The sequence below is a fragment of the Oncorhynchus mykiss genome, chromosome 3 (assembly GCF_013265735.2).
Source record: "Oncorhynchus mykiss isolate Arlee chromosome 3, USDA_OmykA_1.1, whole genome shotgun sequence".
NCBI classification, from domain to species: Eukaryota; Metazoa; Chordata; class Actinopteri; order Salmoniformes; family Salmonidae; genus Oncorhynchus; species Oncorhynchus mykiss.
Window position 1 is genome coordinate 74,686,014 of NC_048567.1, and position 13,743 is coordinate 74,699,756.

General features: G+C 44.2%; 1 protein-coding gene across 7 annotated transcripts in view; it reads left to right on the plus strand.

Annotated features, from left to right (window-relative positions):
- LOC110504760 (lysine-specific demethylase 6A) overlaps nucleotides 1-13,743 on the plus strand; it is a 95,934-nt gene that overhangs the window by 3,012 nt on the left and 79,179 nt on the right. For 3 of the 7 annotated variants that reach the window (XM_036975181.1, XM_036975183.1, XM_036975187.1), the window contains exons 3-5: nucleotides 3,161-3,269; nucleotides 3,834-3,883; nucleotides 7,394-7,452. In XM_036975181.1, the coding sequence (XP_036831076.1) occupies nucleotides 3,161-3,269; nucleotides 3,834-3,883; nucleotides 7,394-7,452 (218 nt within the window). Of the gene's footprint in view, nucleotides 1-2,083; nucleotides 2,540-2,763; nucleotides 2,874-3,160; nucleotides 3,270-3,833; nucleotides 3,884-7,393; nucleotides 7,453-11,271; nucleotides 11,317-13,743 lie in introns of those variants that run through there. The other 4 variants (XM_036975180.1, XM_036975182.1, XM_036975185.1 and 1 more) reach the window with 3 other exon arrangements.

Sequence of the window (13,743 nt, forward strand, 5' to 3'; positions counted from 1 at the left end):
AACCATGTGTATGTGACAAACACATTTGATTTGATTTAGGAAGTTAAGGCTTGGTTGCAAATCGGTCTTCCAAATGGACAATGACCCCAAGCATACTTCCACTTCTTGTGGCAAAATGGCTTAAGGACAACAAAGTCAAGGTATTGGAGTGACCATCACAAAGTCCTGACCTCAATCCCATAGAAAATGTGTAGGCAGAACTGAAAAGCGTGTGCGAGCAAGGAGGCCTACAAACCTGACTCGGTTACACCAGCTCTGTCAGGAGGAATGGGCCAAAATTGACCCAACTTATTGTGGGAAGCTTGTGTAAGGTTACCCAAAACGTTTGACCCAAGTTAAACAATTTTAAGGCAATGATACCAAATACTAATTGAGTTTATGTAAACTTCTGACCCACTAGGAATGTGATAAAAGAAATAAAAGCTGAAATAAATCATTCTCTCTACTTATATTCTGAAATGTCACATTCTTAAAATATTGCCGGGATGCTGGCCTTCTAGGCAGAGTTCCTCTGTCCCGTGTCTGTGTTCTTTTGTCCCTCTTAATCTTTTATTTTTATTGACTGGTCTGAGAGATGGCTTTTTCTCTGCAACTCTGCCTAGAAGGCAAGCATCCTGTAGTCACCTTTTCTCGGTTGACATTGAGACTGTGTTTTTGCGGGCAAGAATCAGAATGTCCACAAATGGGCTTAACTACAGACAGAACTACTTCTCAGCTCAGTGGCCTTCTATTGTGCCTCCCCCCACTTTAGTGGCCTTCTATTGTGCCTCCCCCCACTTTAGTGGCCTTCTATTGTGCCCCCCCATTTTAGTGGCCTTCTATTGCGCCTCCCCATTTTAGTGGCCTTTAAGAAGCTTTTTGTGCATATGAAACATTTCTGGGATCTTTTATTTCAGCCCATGAGACATGGGACCAACACTTTACATGTTATGTTTATATTTTTGTTACCTGAGTTTGTGCCTGTGAGATTGAGTCCGACTAGTGGAAGCGTCGTCTTCTCTTCCCTTGCAGTTGAAACTCAAACAGAAAATCTACGGAAGTTGTGATCAAAACATTGTAAATAGCCAAGAAACACAAGGACAAAGTTTCACTTCAGTAGACTTTCGTTTCAAGTCAATTAGACTAACTTTTATGCCTGTTCACAGGGCTTATATAAAGGAATCGTTCACTCAGCTCTTTACGTATGCACAGATCCCCAGGCAGTTGCAGCGCCAGGGGGAATAGGCTATATAGGATTCGTAGTTTGACTTTCATTTACCAGCTATAAAATTAAACGGCTACTGCAGCATTTATTTGACTATAAATGTGATCATACTTGACTTTGTTTTTTATTCAAGAAATGATCCCACTGTGGAGCCCTGAACACCCTCCAACGTGGCTGGTGAATAGATATCTTACCATGCCAATGCCAAAACCAACCCGCATGCTGTTAATTTTATACCCTGCCAATGCACATCGACTACTGGTTCCCAAGTTATCTCACACTGTATTTTATGCGTTTTTATTATTACTGTACGTGTTTCACTGTTCTATTAAATAAATGTTTTTTTATATATCATTTTCTCTTTTCTTTCTCTCTGCATTGTTGGGAAGGGCCTGTGAGTAAGCGTTTCGCTGTTAGTCCACACCTGTTTTATGAAGTATGTAAAATTGGTTTTGATATACCTTTGCCTGAAAGTATATATATATATATATAATTTTTAAAAATTTTTTGTATTTTTTTTTACCCTGCAATAGAATTGAATCATGTCGAGGAAATTTGAAAATTTATGTGGGACCGTACTTCATGCCGTCCTATTGTTTCCAAATCCCTGTTCTTCATTAGGCTGGCTTCTCATGCTATGGAGCCTAGGTGCAGTGCCTGATTGGACAGCTGGCTCTCTTCATCTGGCAACTTGGGACAGAGCACTGTACCCAGGGGTAGTTGGGAAATATAGCCCACATAGGGTGGTCAAATAGTGCTCTGGAGTGGTGTGTTATTTGGGGGGGGTGACCTGCAATGGCATGTTATTTGGGGGGGGAAGGGGTGACTACAATGGTGTGTTGTTTGGGGGGAGGGGTGACCTGGAATGGTGTGTTATTTGGGGGCGTGACCTGAAATGGTTTGGGGGGGAAGGGGTGACCTGGTGTGATGTTTGGATGGGGAATGGGGTGACTGGAATGGCGTGGTGTTTGGGGGGTGACATTTGTCTGGTTCATATCAGCCACTGTCTGCTCCAGTCAGGTCTTGAGTGATCCTGTAGCACAGTGTCTGGGATGTCTGTCTGGCTGGCTAGATCTGAATGGATGAGACAGGGCTGTGGTGTGACGATTGAGACTACGCTGTCTGTGTGTCTCTGTCTCCCCTCAGGACTGCACTGACCTCTCTCCTCTCTTTCTCCTTTATTTTTCTCACTCACTCACTCACTCTGTCTGACACCTTTGGTTGCCGGACTGACTCTGAGATCCCCCTCCTAGTCAATACAGCTCTAAAGTGTCACCTGCTCTACATTGTGCGTCAAATGAGGAACACATGACTACCGCTTCACCCTGGTTCCTGGTATGCCATTGCTCCTGCACTGTAATAACATTCCTAACAAATGCAAATGTCGTTTTGATATCAAGTTGGCGGATTTGAAATGGCTCGACCGAACTGCTCCCTTTTCTCTCTCTGAGTGGCTAGGCTATATCCCGGCCACTGGTCCTAGTGATATACATCTGGGGTGCACATACTTTTTATTCAGCCAGTGACTCTCCATCCTCCAGCTCACTGCCTGTTTCTAGGTGCTGCTCTCTCATTTGGCCCTCAGCCAAATGAGCCCACTGAAAGGTGGGAGGGGACACCTGTGTGTCTGGGGCGACCTGCCAGAAACCTGTATCTATTTTTATGAGAGGTACAGCAATTATGGTTCAGTGATGATCAAGTTATTTTAGGGACTTGTAGTTGCTGTTTTGTAACACGTTAGATGGCTGTTATTGTTTTCATATGTTGCTCATCAGGATTTTTTGCTATTAGACAGACCGTAACCAACGTGTTTAGTGTTTAGGAAACTTAGGCATATAAGCTCAAACTGATTTAGTGTGGACTTCTAAAAGTTGGGGCATTCTTTAGGCCACCATTTTTAATACAGGGTGTTGAAATGATTTCCCCCTCCCTCTTCCCTCCTCCCTCTCCCCATAGGCTGTAAGCTGCTATGACTCTGCCATCCTGAAGTCAGAAGGGAAAGTAGAGCCAGAGATGTTCTGCCAGCTGGGCCACTTCAATCTTCTCCTGGAGGACTATCCAAAAGGTGATCAAACGTACACACACACACACACAGTCTACACCAGATCACATCCTTAATTTAGTAATAACAATGCTTTTGAAATGGTATGTTTGGCAGAATGTAGGATTTCGGTGTTGGAATTTGTCCTTTAAAAGTAGCAGCAGCTGCCAGACAGACTACACGCCCTCCCTCTTATTCTTCCCAAACCCTGTAAAAGGTGTCTGGAAATGACAAATAATAGTAGGCAGTTGTGTTGGTGTGTGGCATGCTCTGCTGTCCCACACAGAGTCCTTCACTTCTCTGCCGTTATGTAATTCCACTGCCGTTGTTTGCGGATGTCTCTGGGCTTTATATGACTACAAGTCTGGGGCAGTTTCTTGAGGAAATGTAGGTCGTGTGCGTTTTCATGCTTGAGTGTTTTAAGTTTGAAGAGCTGTTTATTGTTAAGCTTTGGGTTTTATTTGGCCTGTATTGCTGATGAGGTAGTGGCACCACAAGATTGTGTGTTGAGTGGATGAAGATGATGTAATGTTGGCTAATTGTTACAGTATTGTTTTGATCTGTTCACTAACTGGTCTCTCCTCTCAGCATTATCTGCATATCAGAGGTACTACAGTTTACAGTCGGACTACTGGAAGGTGAGTGGCTACTTTGTATCCAAGTAGATCTAGCTGTAGACTGCTACTTTCTGAAACACCATGTATCCAAGTAGATATATCTGTAGACTGCTACTTTCTGAAACACCATGTACCCAAGTATATCTAGCTGTAGACTGCTACTTTCTGAAACACCATGTATCCAAGTATATCTAGCTGTAGACTGCTACTTTCTGAAACACCATGTATCCAAGTAGGTCTAAATGTTGACTGCTACTTTCTGAAACACCATGTATCCAAGTAGGTCTAAATGTTGACTGCTACTTTCTGAAACACCATGTATCCAAGTAGGTCTAAATGTTGACTGCTACTTTCTGAAACACCATGTATCCAAGTAGGTCTAAATGTTGACTGCTGACCCCTTGTTTTCTTGGCATTCAACTGCATACCTTGACGATGACAGTCTGTTCATAAAGGAATGGTGTTAGACTAGGTGTAACAGTATAATTTTAAACCGTCCCCTCGCCCATACCCGGGCGCGAACTAGGGACCTTCTGCACACATCAACAGTCACCCTCGAAGCATCGTTACCCATCGCGCCACAAAAGCCGCGGCCCTTGCAGAGCAAGGGGAACTACTACTTCAAGGTCTCAGAGCAAGTGACGTCACTGATTGAAACGCTATTTAGCGCCCACGCTAACTAAGCTAGCCGTTTCACATCTGTTACATAGGGAAGCTGTTCTCCAGTGTCTAGGTCATATTCAGTTGAGCGTTTGACCCGGCCAGGCCAGCCACCAGCTCTTATGTTGCGGTGTGTCCTCTCCCTGCCCAGTGTGGGTGGATAAGGGAGGATGGATGTTAGTTCCAGTCTGCCGTGGTGCCCATTGGCGTGTGAGTGGAGATGAGGTGTTTGGGACGTGACCGTGTTTGGGACGTGACCGTGATGGGGACAGACAGCGTTGTGTTTCTGACCCTGTTCACCTGGTTCTGGGACTGTGACTGGGCCTGCCTGGGAGAAAGGGCTATGGCTTTAGACTGGAGTAAGGAAAGGCTACCTGGGACTGGGCAGAGGGCTGAAGCTGGGGTGTAGGGTTGGAGCTTGATCGAGGCTTTCTGGACTGAGCATCAGGTTGGGCTTTGGACTAGGGGCTGGGTGTAGGGTTGGAGCTTGATCGAGGCTTTCTGGACTGAGCATCAGGTTGGGTGTAGGGTTGGAGCTTGATCGAGGCTTTCTGGACTGAGCATCAGGTTGGGTGTAGGGTTGGAGCTTGATCGAGGCTTTCTGGACTGAGCATCAGGTTGGGTGTAGGGTTGGAGCTTGATCGAGGCTTTCTGGATTGAGCATCAGGTTGGGCTTTGGACTAGGGGCTGGGTGTAGGGTTGGAGCTTGAGTCTCACGACTGTTGGCTAGGAGCCAGGTCTCGGGTAGAGGACTTGACTGAGCTATGCTGAGACTGGGAGGAGCAGGGAGGTAGGCTATACTCCCTGAGTCTGTGGAAGAAATGGTCAAAACATTGACTGAACTTGACTGAGTCGGTCTGTCTCATGGGAGGTGAATGTGAAGGGTAGGCTGCCAGGCTGTCAGAAACATTCTTACTCAGACTCTCGCATCCTCTCTCACTTTCTCAACTCTCACATCGTCTTACTCTGGGGACCGATGCATATCGATTAATTATTACTGGTGTTGCATGGTATACTGAAACTTCTGTACTTTTTCCGATATTAGAACCTGAAAAACGGTTTGATACTAAAATGTTTGTTGCTTTCGGTACTTCTGTCAAATGTGTCTCACGTCGTCTACTGATTTGAGAGAGGATCAAGTCTGTCAGTGCATTCGATGTCCCCTTATCGTCTGCTCCACTTACTCATTGCTAGTTCTAGCAGCTAGAGTCTGTCTGTTCTGAGGAACCACGGCACTCACTGGGAGTCTGGGCTGCATCAGTTATGCTGCACACAAGTTCAACTCTAATAATGCATGTAGAAAATGTTGAAAATATTTAATTACTGTTCGCAAAACAATGTCCATTATATAACTTTATTCATTCACTTCATCTCCCCCGCCTCACCTCTTTCCCAGTCAAGATCATCTTAGTTTGAGCCTCACTGTCTGTCTGTCTGAGATGTCATGGGTCTTAAAGAGACAGTGCAGACTTTTATAAAATAACAGATTGCTTCTTCTATGCAGATGTTGTTGATCAATAAAATAAGTCCCAAATGGAAAGGAAACACTTTTTCAAATTGACTGTGTGATTTATATAATTGATTCATTAATGCATACATTCAAATCTAAAAAGTCAAATGTAATGATATTGACCTCGTGTGGAAACCCTCAGGTATGCTGTCTGTCTGATCCTCTCTCCTCCTAACTCCTCAGCCATGCTGTCTGTCTGATCCTCTCTCCTCCTAACTCCTCAGCCATGCTGTCTGTCTGATCCTCTCTCCTCCTAACTCCTCAGCCATACTGTCTGTCTGATCCTCTCTCCTCCTAACTCCTCAGCCATGCTGTCTGTCTGATCCTCTCCTCTCTCCTAAACTCCTCAGCCATACTGTCTGTCTGATCCTCTCTCCTCCTAACTCCTCAGCCATACTGTCTGTCTGATCCTCTCTCCTAACTCCTCAGTCATGCTGTCTGTCTGATCTTCTCTGTTTGTCTGATCCTCCTAACTCCTCAGCCATACTGTCTGTCTGATCCTCTCCTCCTAACTCCTCAGCCATGCTGTCTGTCTGATCCTCTCTCCTCCTAACTCCTCAGCCATGCTGTCTGTCTGTTCCTCTCTGTCTGTCGGATCCTCTCTCCTCCTAACTCCTCAGCCATGCTGTTGGTCTGATCTGCTCTCTTGTTTTCTGGTTGATTGGTATGTCTGTATGAGTAGGAGGTTCTGTGCTTAGAGGCTTTCGGTTGTGACTGATACCGGTACTACAGTGTCATGTGAAACTATGGCACAATGGTAACCTCAAAGGTGAATTACTGAGACACAATGGTAACCTCTGAAAGGTGAATTACTGGGACACAATGGTAACCTCTGAATTTAGGCCTCTACTCTGCCATTGACCTTATGGGCATAGAATGCACTTTAATCCTGAGAGGGATGAGGACTAGGCCAACTGAACACTTTCCATTTAGATGAGTCAGTCAGGACTGTATGTTAGTGATATCAATCCCTCCAGGATTGCGTTATCATTTTTTGTGGGAAAAATCAACAATTCCCTTCATATTAGGCTATGCGAGGGCCTGCAAACTTGACTAGTCACGGCACTATTTCCTCATAAAACAGTAAAACCATAATTTTTATTGCAATGCAGAAAATGTCAATTTGCACTGCAAAATTAAGTGTCCCCTTCTCTGCAAAAATCACAACAAAATCCCAGCTAAATCCTATAGGGACTGTGAAGTGTCCTTTATTTTTTTGTTGAAACTTGACTGAGCAATCAGTGTTGTTCAGACAGTATCTTTAAAAAAAAAAAAAATTACAATTTTATTTTTTTACCAATGCCGTTTGAGAAATAGACTAAATGTTCCTGCCACTAATGTTTTTTTCTCCCTCTCTCAAGAATGCGGGCTTTTTATATGGCCTTGGTTTGGTCTACTTCCATTACAACACATTTCACTGGTAAGTACGCATCCACACTATTTTCCTTTGGACTGTAGTGTGTTTTTATTAGCTTGGCCTCGTGGATCTGTGTAGTGATACACAGGCTATATAGTACATTACATTTGTGTAGCCATTGTATGTTCCTTACTGTGTGTATGTTTTCATTGAACCCTGGTGGGATTGACTGTTGAACAGTCAATTATGCTTCTTTCATTCTATAAACTCATAGTTTAAAGTCCAATAACATTTTATTGGTCACATACACATGGTTAGCAGATGTTTAGCAAAATGCTTGTGCTTCTAGTTCTGACAGTGCAGTAATATCTAACAAGTAATATAACAATTCCCCAACAACTACCTAATACACACAAATCTAAATGGGTGAATGAGAATATGTACATGTAAGTATATGGATGAGCAATGGCTGTGCCGCATAGACAAGGTGCAGTAGATGGTATAAAATACAGTATATAGATGTGATATGAGTAATGTAAACATTATTACAGTGGTATTATTTAAATTGGCATTGTTTAAAGTGACTAGTGATCCATTTATTAAGTGTCCAGTGATTGGGTCTCAAAGTAGGCAACAGCCTCTCTGTGTTAGTGATGGCTGTTTAGCAGTCTGATGGCCTTAGCCTGTTTTTCATTCTCTCTGTAAATTCTGTTTATCAGTGCTGCCATTCCTTTGTACGACACTTGTTTTTCTAAGAATGTTGCTATTTACTGCCTCTGTCAATTGTAGGTCAGACATAGCCCAGAATACTACTTACAGTAGATATAGAAGATTTGATATGCAGTGAGACTAGAGCCTGTTTGAGAGGGGGGGGGGGGGGGGGGGGGGGGGGGGGGGAGAATGAGGAAGTTAGGTAGCTGACAGTTCAGGGAAAGGAAATCCTTTTACGTTCATACACTCAAGAGCTTAAGTTACAATCATGAAAAGGTTAAAGCGTGGGGAGAGGGTGTAGTGTGAAATGGGGGTGCGACCAGTCTCAACGTCAACAGTGAAGAGGCGATTCCGGGATGCAGGCCTTCTAGGCAGAGTTCCTCTGTCTAGTGTCTTATTTTGGCCATCTTAATATTTTCTTTTTATTGGCCAGTCTGAGATATAGCTTTTCTTTGCAACTCTGCCTAAGAGGCCAGCATCCTGGAGTCGCCTCTTCACTGTTGACGTCGAGACTGGTGTTTTACGGGTACTATTTAATAAAGCCACCAGTTGAAGACTTGTGAGGCATCTGTTTCTCAAACTAGACACTCTAATGTACTTGTCCTCTTGCTCAGTTGTACACCGGGGCCTCTTCTCTTTCTATTCTGGTTAGAGCCAGTTTGTGCTATTGTGAAGTTAGTAGTACACAGCATTGTACAAGAGCTTCAGTTTCTTGCCAATTTCTCACATGAAATAGTCTTCATCTCCCAGAACAAGAATAGACTGACAGGTTTCAGAAGAAACTAGCTTTTCTTTCATGAACAAGGCTATTTCTGAGTGACCACAAACTTTTGAACGGTAGTGTATATAAGACTCATGAGAAGTGGGAGAAGAATAGAATATGACGTTCATCTAAACTGGGAGGGGGAAATTATTGTCTAAACACCCAGCAATGATGGTGAATATGCACAGTGCTCACTCACCGGGAATATGGTCGATGCTTTCCACTGGTGCCAATAAGATGGGCTATAGGCCTACTGTTGTTCGATCAATTAAGTTGATGTGTTTTTTTAAATTGTGTTCTCTTTACAGCAAGAGCCATTTGCTTTCCAAACGTATGTTTTTTCACGATTACATTTTTTAAATATTGCAATATGCCTGGCTGGGCCTCTACTTTTCGCTGACAGTTGCAACTCAACAATCGTCTATTTGGTATAACTCACGCACGTTGCCCAAATTACATGCGCTGCCTGCCTTCCAACTGTAGGCAATGCGGTTTAAAACAAGCTAATGATCCTCTGTGTTCAAATCATGCTTTAGTAGTCTATGTTGAATGATTGTATTTATGTATAGACAGAAGTAGGCTATATAATTACTTGGGGAAAGCTTCCCCTAACTTTATGGACGCGGCGCCTATGATCCTATGTCAAGCTACTATTCCCCCATAGTAGAAAAGTTGACCTATTCAATTGGTCAACTTGTCGAGAAAGAAATAACCCAAACAGACTCTAAGACAGTTGTGGGACGATAGATCCCAAATTCATACAACCAGTAGGTCTAGACTACATTAAAAAAAAAAATACTTAAAAAGCAATGAATCTGATCAGAACATTTAGCTTAAAATGTTGATAAACTATCATTTATTAAAATGATTAGCGCACAAGGAAGTAGGCTACGCTCAAGTGTGCATTTGGCTACTGGACAATGAAAGCAAGTTGAAAACCAATAGAAACTGGCTACTGGACAATGAAAGCTAGTTGAAAACCAATAGAAACTGGCTACTGGACAATGAAAGCAAGTTGAAAACCAATAGAAACTGGCTACTGGACAATGAAAGCTAGTTGAAAACCAATAGAAACTGGCTACTGGACAATGAAAGCAAGTTGAAAACCAATAGAAACTGGCTACTGGACAATGAAAGCTAGTTGAAAACCAATAGAAACTGGCTACTGGACAATGAAAGCTAGTTGAAAACCAATAGAAACTGGCTACTGGACAATGAAAGCAAGTTGAAAACCAATAGAAACTGGCTACTGGACAATGAAAGCTAGTTGAAAACCAATAGAAACTGGCTACTGGACAATGAAAGCTAGTTGAAAACCAATAGAAACTGGCTACTGGACAATGAAAGCTAGTTGAAAACCAATAGAAACTGGCTACTGGACAATGAAAGCTAGTTGAAAACCAATAGAAACTGGCTACTGGACAATGAAAGCTAGTTGAAAACCAATAGAAATAGCCTACTGGTTTCAAAGGCTTTTGGAAGTCTTTATAAAACTATTGCCTCCCACGGATATGGTCGCGTTTTGCCTAGGCTACTTTGAAACGAGGTTAAACATGCCTCATATGTAGTGAATCGTTCAAGTAAAAAAATGAAGTAGCTATATGTTTTAAAAATGCCTGCAGCCTCCAGCTCGTTGCCTACGCATTTGAATGGCGAATGAGAAGCACACTTTGTAATCATGGCCCCCAAAAACTTTTTTTTAACACACGATTGCATCTAGAAATGTTGTGCTATGATTGGGCTTATAAAAGTGTTGTCTGATGGGCTTTTGCCTTCTGTCTGTCTGTATGCTGTGTGCATGTGATACATAACGAAGATGCATCATGAATACACACCAATTTAGTTCCTTTAAATTATGCAAATTAACTCGTAGACAGATTTACATCAACTGGTATTTCCATCGATGAATAGGCTAAAAAGCATTATTTTGCAATGGGATGTTATTTTTCTCCTGGGCAATTTAATTTGTCTGCTCACACTTTGCTTCTGCAGTGTGGTGCTCTGTGTGTGGAATCCAGTGTCCAGTCTTCGTTATCTGTCTCAGCCAGGTAACCAGTTACCAGACCCTGCTGTGTTGTTAACAGTACTGTGTCTCGCTCTCTTCACATGCTTACCTCACTGTTTTCTACCCCTTTCCAAGCCTGTAAAGTGTATGGGACGAGCGACTACCACAGATGCCACTATAACCGAAATAAGCCTAACTAAATCACAAAATAAAAAATACCCCAGATGCTTTTTACCAAAATACTCTCCCTCCCCATATACCTATTATAGGGAATATATTACTATACTTTAGAGTTGAAGTTGGGATCTTGTTGAGTAAGTACTTTGCTGTGTAGTGGTGTTAGGCATCTGTGGCATTGCCTGATATTTATTGACTACTGTAGGTGCCCTTTCTCCCTGTCTAGGTCAGTGCAGCCCTCCTCCTCAGAGGCCCAGGCAGGACAGAGAAGGTAGGCCCGCTATGTTGGTTTCCATTTGGAGAAATTCTGCTAGAATGTGTCTTTGACGCAACTTGATGCCATCTTGAATCTACATGTTGTCTAGGTAGTCATTATGCATCTACATTTGAGTAATTCCATAGAGAATAATGCAGCTAGGAAGGTCATATTGCCCTGACTAGGAGCCGTCTTGAATCTACATGCTGTAAAGCCAAGTCGGACCATCACGGTAGAGAACTCCAGTGTCGCCCTCCCAGAGTGCAAAGAAACTTGCCGTGTCCCTGGAGAAACACCCTGTCGTTCTCTGCAAACATCGAAGCAGTGACCTGCTCCTGCAGTTTTATGCTCTACAACATCCGTAGAGTAAGACCCTACCTCACACAGGAAGTAGCACAGGTCCTAATCCAGTCTGGACTACTGCAACTCACTGTTGGCTGGGCCATCAAACCCATGCAACTTATCCAGAACACTGGAGTTCGCCTGGTCTTTAACCTTCCTAAGTTCTCTGATGTCACCCTGCTCCTCCGTACACTCCACTGGCTTCCAGTCGAAGGTCGCATCCACTACAAGACCATGGTACTTACTTACGGAAGAGGAACTGCCCCCCCCCACCTTCAGGCTATGCTCAAACCCTACACCCCAATCCGAACACTGTTCTGCCACCTCAGGTCTCTTGGTCCTCCCACCCCTACGGGAGGGCAGCTCCCGCTCAGCTAGGACAGCAGAGCCCTGGCCATCATCCGAAAACATCTGACACCCTAACCTTCAAACAATATCTTAAATAATTCTCACCTCGACCTGGATTATATATCTATTGTTCTATTGCTAGGTCTTACTGCCCTGATGGGGCTAGAAACACAAACATTTCTGCAAATCTGTGTACGCAAACAAACTTTGATTAGGGGGCTACAGGGAAGCATGTAATCTGGGTTCCCTCTATGTACTACAACTTACTTTAAACAGCTAGAGGCTACAGAGGAATGCAGCACTATCAAATGTAATGTTAACAGATGTCTCCAACCAACCCTGGTCCGAGAGAGTTACAGGGCTAGAGCTGTGGTCTCCAACCAACCCTGGTCTGAGAGAGTTACAGGACTAGAGCTATGGTCTCCAACCAACCCTGGTCCTAGAGAGCTACAGGGCTAGAGCTGTGGTCTCCAACCAACCCTGGTCCTAGAGAGCTACAGGGCTAGAGCTGTGGTCTCCAACCAACCCTGGTCCTAGAGAGCTACAGGGCTAGAGCTGTGGTCTTCAACCAACACTGGTCTGAGAGAGTTACAGGGCTAGAGCTGTGGTCTCCAACCAACCCTGGTCCTAGAGAGCTACAGGGCTAGAGCTGTGGTCTCCAACCAACCCTGGTCCTAGAGAGCTACAGGGCTAGAGCTGTGGTCTCCAACCAACCCTGGTCCGAGAGAGCTACAGGGCTGGACTAGTAGAGCAGTAGTCTGGTTCTAGAGAGCTACAGGGCTGGACTAGTAGAGCAGTAGTCTGGTTCTAGAGAGCTACAGGGCTGGACTAGTAGAGCAGTAGTCTGGATCTAGAGAGCTACAGGGCTGGACTAGTAGAGCAGTAGTCTGGTCCTAGAGAGCTACAGGGCTGGACTAGTAGAGCAGTAGTCTGGTTCTAGAGAGCTACAGGGCTGGACTAGTAGAGCAGTAGTCTGGTCCTAGAGAGCTACAGGGCTGGACTAGTAGAGCAGTAGTCTGGTTCTAGAGAGCTACAGGGCTGGACTAGTAGAGCAGTAGTCTGGTCCTAGAGAGCTACAGGGCTGGACTAGTAGAGCAGTAGTCTGGTTCTAGAGAGCTACAGGGCTGGACTAGTAGAGCAGTAGTCTGGTCCTAGAGAGCTACAGGGCTGGACTAGTAGAGCAGTAGTCTGGTTCTAGAGAGCTACAGGGCTGGACTAGTAGAGCAGTAGTGTGGTCCTAGAGAGCTACAGGGCTGGACTAGTAGAGCAGTAGTCTGGTTCTAGAGAGCTACAGGGCTGGACTAGTAGAGCAGTAGTCTGGTCCTAGAGAGCTACAGGGCTGGACTAGTAGAGCAGTAGTCTGGTTCTAGAGAGCTACAGGGCTGGACTAGTAGAGCAGTAGTCTGGTCCTAGAGAGCTACAGGGCTGGACTAGTAGAGCAGTAGTCTGGTTCTAGAGAGCTACAGGGCTGGACTAGTAGAGCAGTAGTCTGGTCCTAGAGAGCTACAGGGCTAGACTAGTAGAGTGGTGGGACATATTCCCTACATTAGATAATACAACAGGATTTTGTCAGTAATAGCATAATTCTAGTATTATTGGGGTTCAGTCAGAGAACACTTTGCATTGTTTAATGTTCTCCCTCTATCTCTACCTGTCTGTCTGGCCTGGGGACTGTTTAATGTTATGCCTCTGTCTCTACCAGTCTGTCTGGCCTGGGGACTGTTTAATGTTCTCCCTCTGTCTCTACCAGTC